General features: G+C 46.5%; 2 protein-coding genes across 3 annotated transcripts; both read right to left on the reverse strand.

Annotated features, from left to right (window-relative positions):
* Positions 1-1,701: 1,701 nt before the first annotated feature.
* On the reverse strand, positions 1,702-11,347 carry LOC124468033 (lissencephaly-1 homolog B). Of its 2 annotated transcripts, none has more exons than XM_047020593.1 (11): positions 11,160-11,347; positions 7,520-7,798; positions 6,132-6,216; positions 5,942-6,016; positions 5,323-5,529; positions 4,718-4,886; positions 4,307-4,409; positions 3,924-4,152; positions 3,409-3,510; positions 3,156-3,312; positions 1,702-2,982 (listed from the first exon to the last, which is right to left on the reverse strand). In XM_047020593.1, exons 2-11 carry the CDS (start codon positions 7,549-7,551, stop codon positions 2,909-2,911), a joined length of 1,233 nt encoding a protein of 410 aa, XP_046876549.1. In that variant the 5' UTR covers positions 7,552-7,798; positions 11,160-11,347; the 3' UTR covers positions 1,702-2,908. The 2 variants fall into 2 exon arrangements, with proteins under 2 accessions (XP_046876549.1, XP_046876548.1); XM_047020592.1 differs by having other exon boundaries at positions 7,520-7,801.
* A 577-nt stretch (positions 11,348-11,924) lies between these two features.
* Positions 11,925-22,186, reverse strand: LOC124467953 (clustered mitochondria protein homolog). The gene is made up of 28 exons (XM_047020480.1): positions 19,894-22,186; positions 19,545-19,690; positions 19,175-19,346; positions 18,767-18,907; positions 18,424-18,545; positions 18,102-18,256; positions 17,771-17,896; positions 17,508-17,655; positions 17,322-17,414; positions 17,026-17,244; positions 16,752-16,927; positions 16,374-16,676; positions 16,094-16,269; positions 15,870-15,971; positions 15,676-15,776; positions 15,379-15,531; positions 15,223-15,285; positions 14,858-15,117; positions 14,508-14,592; positions 14,263-14,416; positions 13,925-14,064; positions 13,710-13,790; positions 13,493-13,618; positions 13,201-13,322; positions 12,989-13,082; positions 12,741-12,875; positions 12,540-12,613; positions 11,925-12,444 (listed from the first exon to the last, which is right to left on the reverse strand). The coding sequence occupies exons 1-28, from the start codon at positions 21,242-21,244 to the stop codon at positions 12,348-12,350; spliced, it is 5,115 nt and encodes a 1,704-aa protein (XP_046876436.1). The 5' UTR covers positions 21,245-22,186; the 3' UTR covers positions 11,925-12,347.
* Positions 22,187-22,500: the final 314 nt, after the last annotated feature.

The raw sequence follows: 22,500 nt of genomic DNA on the forward strand, positions 1-22,500 counted from the left end.
GGGGGTGTTTTGCTTAAAAGCTCAGTAAGCACATGGCCATCGGTATGCCAACCCCCCCGCCCGCCCGCCCCACACACACACACACACTCCTGCACACACACTCCTACACTCACACACAGTGACCCAGTTAGAACTGCTGCATCACAGGCAGATAAAGAGAAAGTAAAGAGGAGACTATATTTTAGAAACTGAAATGCAGAACCATTTCACATGAACAGGGGGGAAAGAGAAAGCAAAAGAGGATTGGACAGTGAGGGGGAATTCTGAAGGGCAAAACAAAGAAATGAATAACGGGAAATCAGATGTATTAAGTAAATGTAAGGAGGGTGATGATAATGTAGACCAAATACTTGAAATGTAAACTTTTTGAGGTATTAGCATGCTCTTCTCAACTTATTTAACCACGAATAAACACATTCCCCAGTTGTATTCATTGACAAGGTTATGTGTATCTGTAAAATACTATGGAAATGTAACCTTTAACATGAATGTTATGGATCAAACTGTAATAACACATACTAACACTAGAGAGCGATAGTCTCTTCTTTGTCATCTCATTTCTCTGCAAAGGCCAGTAGTACACCATATATAAAAGCTTTGGATACACGCCTTTATAAAAGTGATTAGTCACACCAAATAATCCTGAGTCAGCTGCAGCAGATTCTCTTTACCTTTGTACAGCCTTTTCATGAAGAAACTATTGAGATAATTGTGTGAACTGTTCTTTTAAGTTTTCAAGTTGCATGTGTATGTGGTCGTTGATACTTTTACCTTCCTTTGCACATCTCTATCAACCCCATCCACACACCTTTTACGACACAGAAAGAAATAATTGAACCCATGATCCTGAGTGGAAATGTTTTGCTCGGCTTCCATGTATAAGAGAAAGTGTGTGGAGTGTTTGGGAGTGTCAGCTAGAGGAAGTAGGCCAATTCTTCTGCTCTGGTGCATCAGCTTGGAAACAGTCAGGAAGATCTGGTAGTCTTGTCTTTTACTCCCTCCTTCCCCTCTCGTATCTGCATATACTGCAGAACTGCATACGCTCTCCCCACGCCCCACTGTGTCTCATGCTCTCACACAGCTCCCTCTCTGTCATTTTATAGGCCACAGGACTGGGCTTCTAACGTACTTGCTCTCGTGGCAACTCGTTGCCAGGATACAATGCATGTTCTAGGAGCCAGGGATAGCTGTGGGTGTGAGCTAGTGTTGTCCTGTGTGTGCCAGCAAGAACAAGCTAGAGTTCTTTAAGTTTTTAGGAACACCTCAATTCTTCCTGTCTTTTGTAGGTTTTGTAGGGTGAGCCACTTAACACACAGGGAGATCTAGGCAGGACATTGCTAGGAAGGACATGGTGTTGGGTCTCTACAGATAATAGAAACACATTCCTCCCCCTCACCCCAGATGAACTGGCTATGATGGCAAGATAGAATGTGAGCCATCTCCCACTCCATCAATCATAGGCTTGATTCATGTCCTGAGTGACCACTTCCGACCCAGGGTCACAGCCCAGGGGGGGCAGGAAGGTGGGTGCAGGGTGCCTGGGCCCGATAATATCAAACACTGATTCACATGCAAAGCCTTCTTGGTCTGGTTTACCTATGAAATGTGTTGTCAGTCATTCTGGGTTTATTTGTGACTGTCTTAGGAGAACATTGAGGGCAAAAGACACACAAAAAACACACAGGAGACCAAAAACCATTATATATGTACAGATTTTTTTTTTTTTATGTTGCAAACAATGACATCCAGATATATTGATACACAATTTTACTGTGCGTATGAATGTGCATCTGCAAGTGTGTGTGTGTTTTCAGAGAGCAGTGAGACCACAGAAAGCAGATTGACGTCCCAGAGCACAGGGAGCCTTCGGTGGGTTAACAAGGCAGACAGCGAGCGAGAGGGCACTGGGTTCTCAGGGGCATTGCACACGTACACCAGTGTGTGTTGATGTGTGTTGGTGTGTGTGTGTGTGTGTAAAGAGAGACTAGTCTGTTCATATGCGTGTCTGTGTGCTCTCTGCAGCATAGGGATCTTTAAGGTCATGTGAGTATGGACTAAAGTCAATGAAAGATGAAGAGTATGAACAATGTGGGGAAAGAAGCTTTGCATCTAAGCCCTCCCATCTCCCCTGCCTCCCCTTCCTTACACCACCAGTCGCAGGGGAAAGAGGTGGAGGGCTTCTCCTGTCGTTATATACAAACAAACAAAACAACACACTCTCATGGTCATGCCCACCAATTTCACAGCCTTTCTCATCCTTTTATCACTACTGGAATACATCCGCATCGCCAATCATCTTTGCCCTCGTTCATTAGTCTTCCTCTACCCACTTCACACACATCAGAGCTCTCCTTTACCATCGCTCTCTCTTCGTTACAGGTGGCAACATACCACAACATTGGAGGTGAGGAAACTAATCCAATAAAGCCAAACTATACCCTAAAGCCAGGGAAGTGATCCATTTTCGTGCACCGTGTTAAGTTACCCAGCATTCATCTGTGCCAGGAAAATGTAACCTTTGACCCCCATGGAACGTCATGACAACAGTATGCAAATTAGGCAAATTGAACAGTATACAAGTGTTTTTTTTTTTCTTCTTTTGGATTCATCATGCAAGGAATACTTATTTTCTTGAGTGTGTGTGTGTGTGTGTGTGTGTGTATGTGAGAGTGTGTAACATTTATTAAGCGTACTCTACATCCAGAATAATTTACATAAAAGGACAATAGTTATCTTAACAGGGCTTGACAAGGTAGGAGAGGGACAGAGCCAGTTTAATCATGGTATCAAGTGCGTGACGTGGGGCTTGGGTGGGTGTGTCAGGAGGGGGGAGGGGGGGGCAGCGGGCAGGAGGGAAAGGGTTGGTCGGGGAGGGGTAGTAGGGGCTGCTAAAGGGTCGCATGCTGGCTCAGCGACACTCCCAGACTTTAACTGTCTGATCAACGCTGCCCGTCACCACATAGGGAGCAGACCGGTGGAAATCTGGAAGAGATGCGGGAAAAAAAAAAAGAAGAGGTTACCCTGGATGAAGAGAATATGACCTTGGACGACAAACTGACTAGCATGGGCTTTGGCAGAACAGCTGTGTATGCTTTTTAGAAACACAAGTCTCCTCTGGGGGCGCAGAACAACACAAGGGGTGCAGGCAGTCTTACCCAGAGAGGTAACAAAGTGTTCGTGGGCACACAGGGTCTTCATGCAGCGTCTGTTCTTGTAGTCCCAGATCCTCAGGGTCTTGTCATCAGCACAGCTCACTATGAACCTGCCTCCTGGGTGGACCACCACACCACGCACCCAGTTATCATGACCCACCTAGGGGAGAACACACAGGTCACACACACACCAGAAACTGAGACATGCAGACATTGCTCACTCTCTCTCTCTCACACAAACACAGACAAGACTTACCAGAGTCATAAGGCACATGCCAGTGCTGATGTCCCACATCTTAATGGTTTTATCCCTGGAGCCGGAGAGCAGGAATGGGCCAGGCTTCCCACTCTTCTTACTCTGCAGCACAGACAGGCTTGTTAATATCTATCCATCTAGAGTTACTGCAGCACTAAAGGCCACAACACACACTTGTAATCAAACCTACATGGCCAGTGGCACTTTGGAAACAAAGCAATAAGATTGATACTGAAATACTTGCAAGATCTTTGCCCCAAGAGGAAAAAAACTTTTAAAAAGATTATATCAGCAGAAGAATAATGGGTGCACTCTAGGTCTGATCAGATGGCTGAGCGGTTAGGGAATCGGCTACCAATCAGAAAGTTGCTGGTTCGATTCCCGGCCGTGCCAAAATGACGACGTGTCCCTGGGCAAGGCACTTCACTGTACTTGCCTCGGGGGAACGTCCCTGTACTTACTTGTAAGTCGCTCTGGATAAGAGCGTCTGCTAAATGACTAAAATGTAAATGTACCTCGGAGCCAGTGGCCTCCAGGATGGTGGGGTGGGCGCTGTCAGGGGCCCAGGCGATGCACTCCACCACGTGCTCGTGCTCTCGCAGCTCCGCCTTGCACTCCTTGGAGGCCGTCACCCACACGCGCACCGTCTGGTCGTTGGAGCAGCTGGCGATCAGAGAACCGTCCTGGTTGGGCCGAACCATGCGCACCCACTCTCTGTGGCCCGTAAACGTCTTCACGCAATACCTGGAGGAAGGACCAGTGTAGAGCAAGGATGAGACCGCACGACCAGAGACTAGAGGTCTTGTCCATAAACAATACCTAACACTACCAGCCTCTTGCCAGGTCCTGAGTTTACAGATCAGGGTCGTTTCTGCTACAGCAGGTCCACTTCACTCACCCAGTGGCCACCTCCCACATCTTGATGGTCTTGTCTCGGGAGGCGGAGACTATGTGGTCCCCATTGGGCATGATGGCTACAGATGACACATTGTGGTCGTGACCTACAGGAGGCAGGAGAGACGTCAGCGACTCTCAGCATCGTGAGGATATTGTCGTATTTCAAAGACCAGGGCCAACTTTGTGTGTCAGACTACAAACAAGCTTCTCCAGCCTTCTGGAAAAACACACAGTTTCTTTAATAATATATGTATCCAGCACTGCACCGTGTGAGTAAAGAGGCATGTTGTCTGGCTTTCACCAGGGACAATTCAACTGACTTAAACCCGTGTGAGTCTCGGTGACATGTTCTTTAACAGTTCTTTCTGTCAAGCGTTTAGGAGTAACAAAGGTGAAATCCCTGCTCCCTTACCATGCATAGTGCGGACGCACTCAAAGCCTTGGAAGTCCCACAGCTTGATGGTCATGTCAGCTGAGCAGGAAGCCAGCAGCTTGCCTGTCTGGTCGAAGGAGATGTCCTGCACAGAGTCTGTGTGGCCCTTCAGGGTGCGCTCAAAGTCCCCAGCCTCATAGTCCCACACCTACGATCCAGCAAAACACACACACACACACTCAGTTCTTTCTTTTCAATTGGCAGCAATTATTCTCCTACCGTTTCCCATTTCTTTGAGAGAAGCGAGAGATGAGAGAGAAGAGAGATCAAAAGATTTCCCTGGGAGCATCGCTCCATGCTCCGAGAACAGAGCCAGCGTTGCCCTTAACAACCAGTGCATCACCCCATGTCCACGTAGATAGTCAGTGACACAGCAGAACAGAGAGGAGGGAGGGGGTAGGGAGAGGAAGAAGGCTAACGACAGGAAGAGAGGGAAGGAGGCTTTAGATCTGCAGCACATCTTTGAAATGCAAAGAAAAGCCTGACAAACAAGGATGTTTCCTCAAACAGACACACACACACACTCACACACACAGAGACACAGACACACACAAACAGAGACACACACACACACAGACACAGACCTTGATGGTGGCGTCTTCAGAGGCCGTGACCATGACAGAGAAGACTGGGTGGAAGATGACACGCGTGACGGGCGAGCGATGGCCACTCAGGGCGTATCTCTCCGGGGGGCGGGGGATCCACTCCTTGGGATCCCGCTTCTGGGCCACCGGACCCCCGTGAGTCATCTCCTCCTTGGCCTCGTTCAGCTTCGACTCCAGCTCCATCACCTGGAGAGGAGGGGGCCGGCCGTGGTGGTAGATAGGGAGGGGGAGGGGGGATTTGGAGTGGGGAGAGGGAGAATTAGGTTGAAAGAGAGGGCAGTGAAAGGAGTGGAGTCATTTTTGGTGGCTGTACTGCAGATGCTCCAGTGCACTCACACTGCAGAGCAGGGGGATCACATACAGAGCATGTGCAAAACACTCAGGGGCTTCATTTTTGCTGAGCGATGAGCAAACTGGCCCCTTCGTTAAAAAACTGAATCTAAAACCTAAAAGATATGTCATGGTCTACATTACTGCATAAAAAAAAGAAGCTATAATCCCCTTTAGAAGGGAAATCCGCCACAGTGCAGTATAAGTGTATAGTTTGTAGATCCCCGTATGTGCATCACTACAGTCTGCTCATTCAGAGTTAACCTACCTTCTTCTGTAATCTGATGACCGAGGTCCATTTCTTTTCCAGAAGTCCGGCGTACTTCTTGTCTCCCTCTTCATTCTGAGGGGCAAAGAGAAAAGCTAAGCAAACGATTCTGGGTGTTGATGATGGGGGAAATTGGAAAGTTGAATCCATGCCATGTTATCGGTTTGTCCCAAGCCTGGCATGGTCTTACCACATCTAACTCTGCCTCCTTCTTGAAAGTGGAGTACGCCTCCTCGTACCCATTGGAGCGGAGGTAGTCTGCTATCGCTCGGTTTCTGACAACGGAGCGAGAAAGACCAGGGCATAATCGTCAACAATTTATAGATGCATTGATTCTGCCTTAAAAATCTTTGTTCCACCTTAAAGAGAGGACCACACCCCGTCTAGCAGATGGTGTGCTGCAGTGAGAGTTGGTGTTCCACCTTAAAATGTCAGCAGGGAGCCAAAACCCAGAGAACCGATGACGCTCTAGGAAAACGCCCAAAACTGAATCCCAGAGAAAGTGTGTGTTTTTGGTTGCTGTGGAAACCAGTCAACAGCTAACATGGATTTAGCGCTTAAATTTAGAGGAGAGCTCGGGAGCCACCCGCATGCAAACCGTTATATAAATAAGTAGTACAGTTTTCTGTCCCCGATAGGAGTGTTAATATTTTACGAGTAGCCGCTCTAAATTTAGGTTGTGACATCAGCACCACTAGACTGGCAGCCAGATCCTTGTAACCTGTCTGAGAGGGAGTATGTGTGTGTGTGCGTGTACGAGTTTTGAGATTACTGGTCTGTGGTTCAGCAGTGTGCCTGTTACTTTGTGCATTAGGTCAGCTTTGGCACAGCCTACTACACATAGAGTAGAATGGTTCACCAGACTATTTCCTGTCTGCGAAGCATCCAGAGCTTTACAGATGCACGCCATCAGCCCGCTCCCTGCTACGGTAGCAGAGGGGGCTGGACACGAGAGACCCTGCTCTGCTAAAGCCTGCCAATAGACTAGCTGAGACATCAGCACATCATCATCATTCAGATTATCTCTAGGTCAGATACCTCATAAGTAGTCTGCATTCTGAAGGGATTCTACATGTGCACAAGAAACACTCTTGCCCTGATTAAGGAAACAGGGGTAATGATTGACGCTCTAAAGATAGCTATCAAAATAATAAACCACACCACACTCTCAGGGTTTTTATAAGAGCTTGCATCTATGCATGGCTGGCCAGAAAGAATCCACACATCACCCCCTTTCAGTTCCTCCCTTCCTTCTCCCCTCCCCCTCCTGTCTCTCCAGTCATGAGGGTTATGAAATATTCACTCTAACGAGCCGCCCCATGAAGCACCCCCAGGCGTGTGCATGGCCACGTTCTCCACGCTCATGTTCACAGGTGAGCGCACCACACACGCCCCATTACAGAAGCGCCCTCCATCGATGATGTGCACCGTACATGTAAACAAACTTGACTTAAGCCCCTTTTGCTAGACTATATTTGTTCAAGCATAAAGATCCTTGTTGGCATAACTACACTAAGTAAGCTGCAGTAAGCAAGTTAATCAAGTTAATCTTATTAACGTAGGGGTATGTATACTCACAGTTCGTCTCGTTGTCTCTGAGAGAGAACCATGATGGCTGTAGAGGCTTCTCTCTCCCTCTGGGGGAGGCTGGGTGAGACCGGGCAGGGCAGGTGTCTGGAGCGTGCGGAGGGGGGGTCTCTCTTCCTTCAGTCCGCCCACAGAGAACCAAAGGTGGCAAAGGTGTGCCACAAGAAAGAGGCGGGTGCGCAGGCTTGTCACTCAGGAGTCTTGCCTCTTCTAATTACAGAATTCAAAGCCGATCCCCACAGACACTCAGCACTGACATCTACCCATCATCTGCTAGGCAGTTAGATAAGGGAGGGATAAAGAAGGAAGGGCGGGATGAAAAAGGGAAAAACAGAAAAGAAACAGGAGTGATTTAATTAGGTTGACATCATCTATCACATCTCACACACATCTGTGGTTCACAGGTCCATATGTTGCAATGCAATGTGTGAGACTAAAACTGAAAAATAAGTCAGTGCAGTCATATACAGCTTTGGCAATTCTCTCTCCAAACCATTTCCTGAGCCTTAAAAACTGCCACCACCTGAAGCCACAGGGGCACTAAGCGGCTTAGTGACCAGACCACCAAGAGTCTAGAGTATGTGTGTTAGATAGACAACTAGTTAGTCTCCCAGACAGCTGACAGTGCAATGAGGAAGGGGCTTGACGGCAGCTAACAGGATTAACCTCAGGACAGAGAGGACCTTCATAAGGAGGAAAAAAACGGCTGCTGACTGTCTATCTGAATCTGTTTGTCTGTCAGTCAGCCCCTAACAGTACACTATGGTTTTCAATCTAAATCTTTCTCTCTAAGGTTCAGTATCATACTACGAAACATTCTGACAACAGTCTATTGAAAAATTCAAAATGTTGAGTCCAAAAAGCCTACGGTTTACATTTGAACAGTATCCCAGTGAACCCAATATCCCATGGGCCAGGTCCTTTTAGTCTTACAATCCTCCCCCCCTTGTCCCCTCTGACCGATGATGATCTGGGGGCCGACATGAACAGCAGCAGAATGGCGGATGGCCATCATTGGACCGTTGCTGTTTAGCATGGCTCGGAAATGGCCTGCTAACTACATCAGCCTTGCCTGGCAGCTATGATGTAACCACACAGGCTGAGCCAGGCAGCTCTACCCCTGGCCTGCATGAGGCACGGCGGCCATGGCAGGAGCTCACACGTGCGTGTATTTGTCATTTTACAAAGTTCTACAAAACTGAACCAGTGACCTAGGCTACAAAGTCAGAGGACTATAAATTGGTAATCGGGCAATAGGTGTTCAAAGTCCAGCTCCCTTATCTAGAAGTACTATGTGCAGCTATGCCTACGCAAGGCTCAGCCTTAACCAAATGAACAATACCTAGCCAAGTCATTCAGACCTGTTACAAATAAGTAGTACTGCCCTGCCTTACAAACTCAAATTAATCACAATTGCAGATTAGGTACAATAAAGGACAGCTCATTTGATGTCTCCTGGGAGTAAGGTTTTACATTGAGAAATGTTCTGGAGAAGTGTTTAGTTAAGCCCCTTTCCAGTCACAAAGAACCCTGAATAAAATCCTCTACACTGCAGAGCCAGCATTCTAATGCATTTCTACTACACTCTTCATTAGAAGGCAGTTTACCAGCACAAACAGTTGAGTTGAACATAACTCCAACATGAAAACACTATGCTCTGACAAGGAGAAATGCTAACTGTAGGCCCTCATAGGAGAGTGATGTACTGCTCCACGCCCATACAGACATGAACCATCACTACACAAATACTAATATGTGCCAAATCAAAAGGTAGGTGGCAAAGGTTACATTGATCACCTACCTGCAGACTGCCATTTCATCATCCTTAGGGATGCAGAGGCACTGAAAACTAAAGCCTCACAAAACACAGCATTATTGCTGCCTACATCCATACGTTCGTGGAATATCGATCACATGCCTTTTTTGAATGATGCAAGATGACCCATATCTATTTGTATTAAGTGTGTCGTGTGCGCAAGGTCATCCATTTTCAATAGGTGCTTTATAGACTTAAGATCAAGTAATATCTTGTTGGACCTATGCTGTTTTGTAGTAGAAGATGAAAAACTAACCTTTACAAAACACACACAAAGACATTGTGTTGTTGGCCTGCATGGTAACTAACCAGCCTTAAACTGCTGACCTACTGACAACAGTTGACTGTTCGGGCGATCACGACCTGAAGGCGCTTCCACGAACAGGGCCATCAATCTTTGTTGTTTGTGTAGATCTCATGTCCTCCCTCTTACACCATAATGACAGCCAGCAAGCCAGCTACCGATCAGGTTATTTTGTAGCTTGCTAACTAGCAATGTGTAACATTGTTAAACAAGAGATGACTGACACCGATAAACGACTTGTGATCAAATAATAGACGCGTTGTGTGATGGGAAAACGCGGCGAATAAAAAATAGCAAGCAGGAAAGTTAGCTAGACAGCTACATGTTGACCAAATAACCACGTTATCATCTGTGAACGTTAGAATGTTAGCCTAGCTAGCTAGCCATCAATTAATAACTGTAGGTTAGTTAGGTAGGTACTGGTATGCGAGCTGCGTTAACAAAATAAGCGAAAGCTTGCAACAACTAACAGCTAGCTACTGTACTGTCACTGACTGAGGGCTAGAAGACAAGGTTGAAGAAGTACCAGCAACGCCCTTTCTAGCTTGCTAGCTAGCCAACGTCAGCCATGGAAACGGCTAAATCATAGAAAAACATGGGGTTGTATGTTCCACTCTAATTAAATTTCAAAATGTAACTTGCAAAAACATCACAGGACACAAGCTTACCAACTGCTGAACCTTGAAATGATTACAATTTTGCAACCATTAAGCCAGTAAAATGCTCTAGACGGAGCGGTCATGCAAGACAGAGTTCACTCGTTTTTAAAATATGTGGTCCAAACAAGCAAAGTGCAGCCAAGATTGAGTGCTTCTAAGGAGCCCTTGGAAATTTCACAAAAAAACGGACAGATATTAAACACAGACAAAACATGGAAGGTAGATCCTTATTTGCCAACATGGAATGACACGTTGAAAATTGCATTCAGCCAACAAAACATTAGCAATAGTTAAGGCTGTAGTACGAAACGATACGTACAGACGCTGGTAAAGATGAAATACTAAACCACTCATCCAGTAATCTAACAAACCAACTAGTCAAACTAGATGGTAATAAGTTCACAGATAGTCAGATTCAATATGATGACATGATTCAATATTTAGTGCGCCGCCTGTGGACTTGCATCAGAACGCTACCCACCCTCACAAAATTGGCAAAACTCGGTCTCCAAAACGTGCAGGCCTAGACAGGCTACAGTAGCACTAGCTACCAAAGTTTGAATCGTTGCTAGCTACCTGTTAGCTAACTACCTAAGGAAACTAAAATGTAACAATCACATTTTCATAATATTTGTTGATTATATTAGTTAAAAAATTAGAACATTAGCCAAGAGAAGACAACGTAATAACAAAACAATCAGTTTTCCAACCTTGTGTCGCCTAGGTTGCTGTAACGGCCTCTCCGCCATTTTAAGGCAGACGGAGGGAAAGCACAAAACTGCAGCCAAATCGTCATGATTCTCGTTGACTTTTAGGGCAAAATCAGGGACCAGAGAAATGAAACCCACTTACCACTTTGTGTACGCTCTGTTTCATAATCCTGTATTTGTTGTCGAAACACCTAATCAAGTATGATTCTAGTTCTATCTCTTTTAATAGCAGTGTTTTTACAAAACCCCGGCAGGGTAGGTCAGTAGGATTTCTCCTTGTAGAATTTACCACCGCATTCGCATTCGGATAGCGGGCATGCGCACGGACTGGCGTTGGTTCGTAGGCGCGCACGCTCTGGTCAAACAGGTGCTGAAGGAAAGCTCCTATAAAATCATGCAACTGTTCTAACTACAATATGTAGCTAGTAAAAAAACTGCGCAACACAGGTATGTTAAGTTCTCTAGCACGTTGTAACAGTATATATTACATTTGAGGGTATATGAGGGAATGTAAACTGTGTAAACATTCCATTGCTGACTATTTTGATTTGGTTGTTCTCTCATTACTAGGCTCAAATTCTCCCATATTTCAACAACTGTTGACTGCAATTCATTTAAGATGGGGGGGGCATAACTGCTGTGGGGAAGAATGCCAGGACTGTTACACAATATTTCACCTTGCTGGACATAGGGTCTTAAGGGAATGTTTTGCAATGCTGAAATGCACCTTGCTGAAATGCACCAAAAGCAGAAAAAGGTTGAGCACAAATTTAATCAGAATTGTGTCCCAAAGTTAACCAAGTCAATAATTTCAAGAGGTCAGTAAGGATTATTTAACAGTTGGGAAAATCAGAACAGCTTTTTGCATAGTGTTTTTTTTCTAACATTTTATCTAACCAACATCCATTGTAACAAGTGGCCAAGAGACCTACTCAGATGATCACAGTAAACACTGTATGGTACACATGCTCTCCTTTCCAGTTTATTTCAAAAGCCAGTTTACTACATGTGCCTTCTACAGTTCTACTGAAGTCCCTCCCCTTGACAGTTATTCTGAATAGTAACTTAGTCATTCTATTTGGCTGTCAGTTGAGACTACAGCACATCGGTTATACACATTAGTTCATTACATTCTCACACCAGTCTTTTAAATGAAATAAAACAAATGAAAATGTCTCTCAAATGCAAAGTCTTCCCTTTTCACTGTGTTTACTGTATCGGGATGACAGTCCTTATTATGCATAGATATGCATGTGTAAAAGTTGTAAATTGTTTAGTAGTGCATCCATCTACCAAAGCATATATTGTGTTGTGGTCAGGCACGTACAAATCATTTGTCCATCAGATCATCCAGCTCTTGAATCAGAGCATGTCCCTCTTCTCTGTTCCCTTTCAACTCCGCCCTCAGCTGCTTAAGGTCCTTGTTGCTATGGAAATCAAGGGAAGGAATGGAGTGTAAAAGGTTGGTTATGAACATGGCCTTTTTTTCGTTTTTTTAAGTTTATGATAGTGGGCAGGGTACCTGAGTGGAACCAGGATGATCCCACAAACAAGGTTGAGCTGTTGGAGAATCACAGGGAGGCTGGGAGTGGAAAACTAGAGAAAATAAGGAAAATAAGGAATTGATTAAACTAGCAAGCATGCAAATATCTGTTATGTCAAGTGACGTCGGTGATGCGTTGCTGTGCAAACGAGCAGATTTGTGTGTTTTGGGAGCGAAGACCTTGAGTGGTGCGAGGCAGGTGCTTGAGACGCTACTGTAGATATGGTTAATGGCTCTCTGGAGAGTCACTGCCTGCTGGGTCAGACTCTCCAGGTACTCTGAGCTCTCTCGTGCACGACCATGGCTGTCCCCTACCTGCGGGTGTACAACTGTCTCAAACCGGATGTCATGACAGACAAGTCTCGTACAAGTAGCATTATATAATCAATTTAATCGGAAAAACAATCTCCCACAATTAAAAAGATTACTTGGTTCTTGTATATGGAATAAGCCTCCTTCTCATGTTGCAGAGCTGAGCGGAAGTCTCCCTTGCTCTCAAATACCATAGCTAGCATGTGATAACTGCATTAGAGGAAGAGGAGATGGGGAACATTAGAGAAACAAACACATTTATATAGAGACGGAATGAAAAAATGCCTAAATAACCTTTGTATAAATAAAATAAATATCATAAAATCACCTCTGCGCGTGTTTAAGAGATGTTGTACCATGGTATTTTAAGGTGAGGGTTAAGGCATTCTGTAGGAACCTCAGCGAAAGGTCATATTCCAATAGCCCATGCAACACCAAACCCAACATACTCTGCACAGCCAGAGCAGAAGACATGTTTGCATATTAAAAGACAAGCTGGAAAGAAATCAGTAAATAATAAATGAATGAAAAAATCAATCACCCATCCAAGCAATCAATTAGCATTTTCCAGGAAAGCTATTCAATCAACAAGGGAAGAGGCTATTCCCAGTTTGACATACATCCAACAGCGCCACCTGTGGGTGGTCTTCTCCAACCACGAGCAGAGAGAGGTAGCGAGCGCGATAGAGCAGACGCAGGGATGTAGAGATCTGACCCCCGGCGAAGCAGTACAGGGCCAGATGAGTCTGACGCACAACCAAAAATATTGTTTCCCAGGTTACGATTAGACAATAACTGTAATGACACAACTTTTTCGTCGAGGAGGCAGCAACTCACATAATCCTGTATGGTCTGAGGGTGATCTATGCCCTGCACTCTCTCAGTGATGAGGGCAGCCTTCTCCTGGTGACTGAGGGCCTGGAGAAGAGACACATCTGCCCCTTTCAGGTTTGGGTTGTGGACACAGTACGGAAAGGGTTTTTCTGGTAGAAATGCAGTGAAAGGATTGCTGGATAAACACACTGAGGGGGTTATGATTGAAATGAGTTTACCTCAGTATAATCTCCGATTAAATAGCAGAGTCGCCCTAGCAGACGCAGGCAAACGCTCACGTCCTTGTGCAGAACCCCACACACACTGCTGAACAAGGTGAGAGCTTGTCTTATCAACTCACAGCCCTCCTTAAGGAGCCCTGAAATCACACACACGCACACACACACGCACACAAATTTAGCATTCCTGAGGGACTAAAGCAGGCAGTCCCTCAGGGACTAAAGCCTTAGGGACTGCTTAGGTACTACTAGTACTACCACTACCAATACTTACTACCAGTACTTCCTACTAGTAGTAGTACTACTAGTAAGTAGTTTTAAAACCAGCAGAAGTTTACCTTGATGTATGGTGGCCTGGGATTGCTGTATCAGCTGTGTTGCGTCAGAGTCTGTAGGGCTGAGGTGTTTGACCACAGGAAACATGTTGATTACATCCTCCTCACTAAACACTGGCCTATGCCGAGACTCAAACACATACTCCCTCAACTGCACCTACAAGGGAGGAAAGAATGACTTGAATGTAATTTTGTGGACAAAGCGAATATCGGTATGTGTAATGTGTGAGTTCTCCTGCATATCTGACCTGGATGCCTGTTTTGATGGCCATCTCCCTGAGCAGGGAGATCCTCTGTAGACTGTACTTTTCAATTGCCTTATCTATGTTCTCACTAGCCAGCAAAAGAGACAGAAGGATATGTTGTTAAGAAATGCCATATTTATTAGGGGCCGTTTAGGAAATAATTCAGACTGTCCTTACACAAACACATATGAAACCCATAGACGTTCACATTTGAAACATTCACACAATGTCAGGACAGTCTGAATTATTTCCTAAACGGCCCCTCATACATGTTTACTCACTCACTTACTCACTCACTTACTCACTCACTTACTCACTCACTCACTCACTCACTCACTCACTCACTCACTCACCAGTGTAGTGTGTAGTGGTAGTACCACTCTGCCTCAGCCTTGATCTTACTCCAGAGGTCACTGGGAGTCAGCCTTGCCCAGATGGCATCTGTAACCATGGACACTCGATTTCCATGGCTGCGACGCCGGCGGCTCCTGCGACGAGACAGAAGCTCGTCTGGTGGCACGAAGGAGGCGGAGTCAGACGATGAGGAAGAGGAACTCAGGAGGCAGTTCAGGAAGTGGCTGACAGCTGCGGAGAGGGCTGAGGGCTCAACACCCTGGGAAAAATACGCACAAGGTATACAATAGGAACCTTATTAGTAAAAAAGGTTAAAAAAAACATAAAATAAATGGATGTTTTCTAAAGGTATCGGTATTCTTACCTGTAGATAAGTCTTGAAAATGTGTTTGGCACTCCTAATAATCAGCTCACTAATGGCAACTCTCTTAAAAAAAGAACAGTTGCTCTGTGACGGTAAATATGGGATTACGTATCTGAAAGTTCCCAGAAGGTACGTACTGCGTGTTGTGTAGTATACCTGCACATGCGCCAGCCTCTTTCCCTCCCCAGTGTTCTCCAGTTGCTCCAGCAAAGTGCCCAGGTAACGTACATTCACACCCCGCTCATGAAGCTCTGCAGTCAGGGTACCTCCATCCATCACCACCACCGTATAGTCCAGACAGTCCCTTATCTTTAACCACACACAAACAAACACACCACACACAGGCCATCAGACACACACACATGCGCATGCAGACACAAAGACACACAGCTACAATTTGTCTGATTTCAAAGTGCTCTTGGTGCATGGGTGTAGGCTGCTCACAGGTCTTACCAGTGATGGAATTTGATTGGATAGCATGAAGACAGCAACATCCTTTAACAACTGCCTTTGTTTCTGAACGTCCTCAGAGAGTTCTGCTGGGAAACGCACCCCTGAAACATAGACAGAGATCACAAAGACATCTGGTTGTGTTTTTGACCTTTAGTGTGACCATGTGAGCATGTGCAGTGCTATGATCTATGTACCAGAAGAGATGATGTTAGGGTTGAATCTGATATCAAAGCAGGAGTCACTGACTGAGCCAACAGCCTCACAAGCCTTCTGGATCACCACTCTTTGGCGAGCATCTACAAACACACACTCATTTAAAAAACACATTTTATGTTTCCATCCTGACATGAAAATATTCTTGTTTGTGTATGGGAGTTTTAAAATATTGTCCTTATTAAAGTGTCTGTCAGTCGATCACCTGTGCCGGTTCGGAGTCCTGCTGTTTGCGCTGACTCCAGAGCTGTGGCCTGCTCCATTGCCAGGCTCCTATCTTCAGCCAGTCTCCTATCTGCCTGAGTGCCATTTCTTGTCTCTTCTTGAGACACTTCCTCTTGGTTGAGCCCGGAGGCAACCATCTTGAGGAAAACTTCATACCTGTATGGAATGTTTTCTGTCAATCATCATGTGAAAACTGGCAATTTGTGAGACTAAATAGTTCTAATGACATCCTGTTCAGCCATGTACTGCAAGTGTTTGACCTGTGTTGGACAAAAGCCTCCAGCAGCTCTGGTCTCAGACTGGCCAAGCTGTGCGGGTGTTGCCGTGGGAAACCAGGGCGGTGGCAGTCCTCTTGTAGCTCCTCCCCTTCCTCCAAGAACAGGAAGTTGAGGTCAGGTGGGTAGGAGCGTATGAGGTCAAGGATGTAATGTCTTCCATCGTTTCCCAGAATGCCCTTGGTCTCGACAGAGGAACAGAGGTCCACAGGGAGATGGGTGTGGTCAAGCACCAGGTGACGCTGAATCCTCATTGGCCCACTGGTGCTGTTTAGAAGCTCTACAAATCTGCAATATAACAAGATGCTTTTCCAGCCCATCTAACACACTACAAAGCGGTGTGCTCATGTGCTTGTGTGTTACCTGGGATGTGTGACGATAGTCTTTCCATAATCATTAGACCCATAGACCACGCTCTGCTCCTGATCCTTATCCAGAATGCCAGGGACAATCGTTTGGGCGGTTACACGGTAACCACGGTAATCCAGTACAGCGGTTCCTAGTGTATGGAGACCATCTGTGTCGAGAGCTGCATAAGCCTGTAGCACAACCACACCACAAAGCCATTATGTTAACACAACAGTCTATCGTATGTTGTGAAAAATCTCTGTAATGGTTCCATACTTTTCATTCTCACCTGCACTCCTCTCAGGTCACAGGTGGCGGCTGCATGGGCAGCAGCGTCGCCCCCTAGGGAGTGGTAGTGGTCACGCACGTCAAAACCCAGGCTGAAAAACAAGCTGTTCCAAATGAACATTTGCATCCGGGGCTCCTCCCCCGGGTTTATCGCCATGACGTTACCGTCAACCACCGCCATGGCACCTCGCCTTGCAGCAGCGAGAAAGTCGCTGTTTGTCTGGAAAGGGAAGTGATGTTTGATGGAAAGTTTGGAGGAAACAAGGGGATGAGCAGATGAAACAGCAGAGGTCTCACCTTAAATAAAGTCCTCTCTCTGAGTAGGCGTTCCTGAAGGTTCTGTCTGGGGAGTTCCCTACCCGCCTGCAGCTCTTCATTCCAGTCTCGACTCTGTGTCCACAAAACGCAAGTCATCACAAACTCCTCGTTCGTCAAGGTCATGTGACGTGCAATTTCCCCATGTGGGCCATTTGTGTGTTTGACCTGTCCAGCTGTGTGCTCATCCTGCCCCATGCGGCTGGTGTGGGTCTCCTCAGCTCTCACACAGTTCAGGGTGTGGTCTCCCAGGGGGGCTGTCCAGGTGAACACCTGGAAGGGCGTGGCTATTCTCTCATAGGGATGCCGAAGGACCCTGACACCCAACAGAGGGAGGTGCACATCGTGTAGCCATGGCAACACTACAGTACTCTAAGGATGAGTATAAGTTGGCGATATACTAACGTAGATCAGGTAGACCACATGCTCACCTCATCTTCTGCAGGGTGTTAAAGTTCTTCCTGAAGGTGGGGCTCACCTGACTAAGCAATTCCACAAGGGAATGGCAAAGGAACTTGGGTGCAGCTGGCTTGGGGTTAAAGGTAAAGGCAGTTGATCTGTGACAGATGACAAGAGCACAGAATACAGCTAAAAACATTTATAATCAAATCTAATTGTAGATGTAGATGACACCTAACTTGAGGTGATACATTGACACAGCTATTGCTATTGCTGTTAGAAAATCGGTTCAAGAGTCTGGAAGGACAGTAGAGTGACATTTTAAAGGTGTGTCTGGATGCCTGGCCACCGGGAACAACTCACTGGTTGAGGTAGAAGCCTCGTGTGGAGGCAGTGATGTTGAGGTGTTTGTCTTCCACAGTGACGGCATTCAGATACATCAGGTCCCCGTGCATTTTCCTGTTTCCTGGGGGAGGGTTCCAGCTGCTCACTGTCAGGACCCGCAGGCACTGCAACGGCTACCCGACACACAACACATGATCTGGGATGAACTTCACATGATCCACCAGCAGACACCGATGTTACTCTGAGGTGACTCGTTCAGCTGCGCAACAAGTTTCACAGTAATGTGTTTGTCTTGTTGAGTTCCACTTTAGTTTGTTCTCCCGGCCTAACTACCTCTTACCTTCCAATCTTCTCTCATTGGCTGCAGTGGCATTAGTGGGCGGTCCTTACTCCCAGGAAGGATGTAATCAGGGGGGGTATAGTTGGGGGAATCTTGCCCAGGGCCCTTCCGTGCTCCTGTCTCTGTAGGGAGGAGGCAGTGACAGATGCCTGATGATTATGGCTGTCTGTTCAGGATTAGATGTCTGTTCAACTGGGAAATGCTTCATTACAATTATTTCCACATTTTCGAACTGTCATCACCAGTCACCGTGAAATTTGTCAACACTGGGTTTGTAGTCGATTTAATTTAATTTATAGTTAAACTGATTGAAAAGCTGTCAGAGAGGAGAGAACTACATTACCCATGTCTCCCTGCGTGTAGAGGCCCAGGTAAGAGAGTGAGCAGCCGTTGAGGCCGTTGTGTGCGTCGGTGGGATCCAGGCCCCTCAGCAGGTCACGAACATGTCGCAGGTGGAGGCGAGCATCACGCACAGTGTAAGGATCTGTTGGCATCAGCCATGGAGGATTACATCAACCGGGATGTTCCTCCAACAAAGGGTGACATATCTACTGCATCAAGTTTTGGGTTGCAGTTGTTTTGTGGGAGCTAGTCTAATTGTAAATGGATAAATACTGTACATGTATGTATGTATGTATGTATGTATGTATGTATGTATGTATGTATGTATGTATGTATGTATGTATGTACAGTACCAGTCACTGGTACTGTATGTATAGATTACAGTATGTTAATACAAACTGTATATTACCCTCCACCACTTTGAGGAGCGCCCCCTCCAGTAGGCTTGGAATGGAGCGCAGTTCAGTGAGGCCGTCCAGCGTAGCTCCCTCAAGCTGCAGGGAGAAACAGGTGCGGTGACAGGTGAGCTCATGGTCCAACAGCACCTGCTGCAACTCAAACACCAGCATTTGGCCTGACACCTGGGAGAGAGGGATGACAGGAAGGATGACAGGAAGGATGACAGGAAGGATGACAGGAAGGAAGGAGAGCAAGAAGATTGAGGATGAGAAGTTCAGACAAGTAAAGACATCGGGAAAAGGAGTTTCACATAAAACAGAACATTGATAAATGATGCCAGAAATGTAAGAGATATGGACAAACTGGACAAGCGCTAATACCTGGAGATCAAATGTTTCTGATCCTGGTGCCTGGATCCTGACAGTAAACCCCTCTTCCTGCAGACGGATCACTTCCTGGATACTACTCTCCTCCCCTTCATCTGCATCCTTTGGTTCTTCATCTGGTTGGTTAACACTGGTGGGTCCTACGGTTTATGTAGAGAACGTTTTGGCATCACTCTCTCTCGCCTACATGTTGAAATTGTTTTGGCATCACTATCTCTCTCTCTCTCTCTCTCTCTCTCTCTCTCTCTCTCTCTCTCTCTCTCTCTCTCTCTCTCTCTCTCTCTCTCTCTCTCTCTCTCTCTCTCTCTCTCTCTCTCTCTCTCTCTCTATCTCCCTCACCTACCTGTGATGTGTGGAGCAGCCAGAAACAGCTTGTCCACCATAAACAAGGTTATCTGTTTGGACTCTGCGACGCCATCCTCCTCACCTGCATCCACACGTGTCCCAGCCTGGCCTTCTCTTTCAGCAGCCTGTTCCAACTCCTCAGAATCCTGGCCTACCTGCTCCGTGTCTTGTTCAGTCAGGTCAGTGTCCAGGTATCCAGGGTCAGTTCTCTGTTCAGTCGGGTCAGTGTCCAGGTATCCAGGGTCAGTTCTCTGTTCAGTCTGGTCAGTGTCCAGGTATCCAATGTCAGTTCTCTGTTCAGTCTGGTCAGTGTCAAGGTATCCAGGGTCAGTTCTCCGTTGAGCCTGGGGAGTGTTCAGGTATACAGGGTCAGTTGTCTGTTCTGTCCGGGAAGTATTCTGTTTGGTCTTGCCTATACTTGGTTCCGTCTGATCCTTGGCTCCAAAAGATTCTTTCAAATCTATGGTCTGTTCAATCAGGACTTTGCTTGGTTCTGTGAGGTCCATGTTCTGTTGGGTCTGGTCAGTGTTCCGTTCCATTAGGACAGTGTTCTGTTTTGTCTGGTCTTCATTCTGTTCTATCTGGGAGGCAGTTTGCACTGTCAGGACATGACTCCGCTCACTCTTATCTGCATACTCCTTTGTCAGGACAGTCTTCTGTTTCATCTGGTCAACAATCTGGTCTGCGTTGACAGTGTTCAGCTCAGTCACTGCCAGTAATTGAGTGTGTGTCTGTGTTTGGGATGTTTTGCATTTTTCTGCTTGTATCCCAACTGTTATATCTAACTGGTTCCGTACATCTGACAAACAGTAGGACTCTTTTGCTATGTGTCCCAGGCTTTGGGTGTTTGTGTCCGTCTTATCATCTGTCTCCATGAGATGGTCTGCTTGTGTTTGTGTCTGTGTCTCTGTCTGTGTCTCTGTCTGTGTCTGTGCCTCCATCCCCGCCGGAATCCCAGACTCTGTTTGCGTTTCCACCTCAGAGCACAGCCTCTCTCTTCCTCCATCCATTCCTTCCACTGGCTCTTCATCTGTCCTCTCATCCCCACGCACGGTCACTCCCGCCCCTCTCGCCTGGTCATCCTTCGTCACCGGCAGACACACCGATGGTTCGACCACGGCCACGTCCACTCCAATGCTACTGCTGAGGACTATGTCGGGAAACAGGAAATGACCTTGTTCCAGAGTGGGGTTTGTGAGTAGATCCTGTTCTGTGTCGTCCCATAGGGTCTCACATTCGCTGCCCTCTTCAGACAGCAGAGGAGACCGTTCTGCATCCCCCTTTTGTGGAGCCGTCTGACACCGAAAGAAGCCTCCCAACATTGGACAGCACTTGAACACATTCCCCATGATTTCCCAAACAGGGCTGCTGTTGTGCTTGTCTGCGAGGGGATAAAGGTCACAAGAAGTCTAGGGGAAAGCCGAGGAGAGATTTCATAAGCAGAATCTTGCCAACGGGGTCTGACACAATCTTTCAAATATTCCCCAAATCACTTGTGCTTCCATACAGTCTTGCAAAACTTAACTTTATGCGCAACATAAAAACACATCACGTCTGGCTCACAGCTGATGATTCCAACAGGAACTTGGATTATTTGTCAGATTATAAAGCTGGAATGTCAGTGTAGTTCTTCTGTTGGGGTCAACTGTGGGAGAACCCTTAAAGAATGCCTCCAATAATCTTTTTGTAATTACTTTACAATCAGTGAGTCCGGACAAAAGGTCACTCCGAAGCTAGATTGACAGACTTTAAGACACACAGTTCCTACAGTACACTGGCAACGATCACTGTGTCTGGATATCAACATAATTGAAATAAATGATATCCAAAATCAGTCAATACTGTAATCCAAACAGCACAGGGTGATCAAACTGAAAAGAACCCATAAAAGAGACAAGCCGAAAGTAGATACATTTCCCACCTGGAACCAGATAAAACACATCAGACAATCCCAGCAGAACAGAGGAGTTCGTCTTGCTCCTACCAGTACAGGTCCAGACTCCTCTTCCCCAGCCGACTCCTGCTGTTGGATTGACTGATCAGTTTCTCTGGCTGTCCTGTCCTGTAGATGTGGCGGCTCTGCTCTCCATGCTGCTGAAGCCCATTGCACAAGCCTGGTGTGTGTCCTCCACTGCCCTTCACGGTGTGGTAGTGTTTCAGCGAGGGTTAGAGGGGGTCTGACGGAGAATTAGCCAGCCCTCCGTTGCTCCCAAGCCGTATAAGACACACACATGCACACCAACACACACACACAATTCCCATCAGTAGTTGTCCCACTCCACACGAGGGCGCTTTCCAGATTGACTGAGCTTGAACAGAATGATGTCACTTCCTGGATGCCTGAGCATACACTTTGCCGACCCTGCTGAGCACGTGCAGAAAGAATGAAGCTGCAGGGTTTATAAATAGCAGCTACACCACTCTGACAGCTCTTTATTTTGCCCTCTTGGAGAACGACACAAGGACCCAGATATATTCACCACCCCCTCTCGGGACAAAGCCGGGCCCCTGAAAATCTATCTAAATAGATGCACACACACACACACATACACACTCACACTCAGCACACACTGAACTCCATAAAGGCGCTGGCTGGAGCCTCACT

This window comes from Hypomesus transpacificus, chromosome 5 (genome assembly GCF_021917145.1).
Source record: "Hypomesus transpacificus isolate Combined female chromosome 5, fHypTra1, whole genome shotgun sequence".
NCBI lineage: Eukaryota > Metazoa > Chordata > Actinopteri > Osmeriformes > Osmeridae > Hypomesus > Hypomesus transpacificus.

What these genes read in the sequence shown, in the direction of transcription:
- LOC124468033 (XM_047020593.1), bottom strand. Translation starts at nt 7,551, where the DNA reads ATGGTTCTCTCTCAGAGACAACGAGACGAACT. An exon ending in CAGAGACAACGAGACGAACT is followed by an intron (nt 6,217 to 7,519) that starts GTGAGTATACAT and finishes CTCCGTTGTCAG; the next exon opens with AAACCGAGCGATAGCAGACT. An exon ending in GTGCGTCCGCACTATGCATG is followed by an intron (nt 4,410 to 4,717) that starts GTAAGGGAGCAG and finishes TGCCTCCTGTAG; the next exon opens with GTCACGACCACAATGTGTCA.
- LOC124467953 (XM_047020480.1), bottom strand. Translation starts at nt 21,244, where the DNA reads ATGGGGAATGTGTTCAAGTGCTGTCCAATGTTGGGAGGCTTCTTTCGG. An exon ending in ACTATCGTCACACATCCCAG is followed by an intron (nt 16,677 to 16,751) that starts GTAACACACAAG and finishes GTTATATTGCAG; the next exon opens with ATTTGTAGAGCTTCTAAACA. An exon ending in ATTCCATATACAAGAACCAA is followed by an intron (nt 12,876 to 12,988) that starts GTAATCTTTTTA and finishes GTACACCCGCAG; the next exon opens with GTAGGGGACAGCCATGGTCG.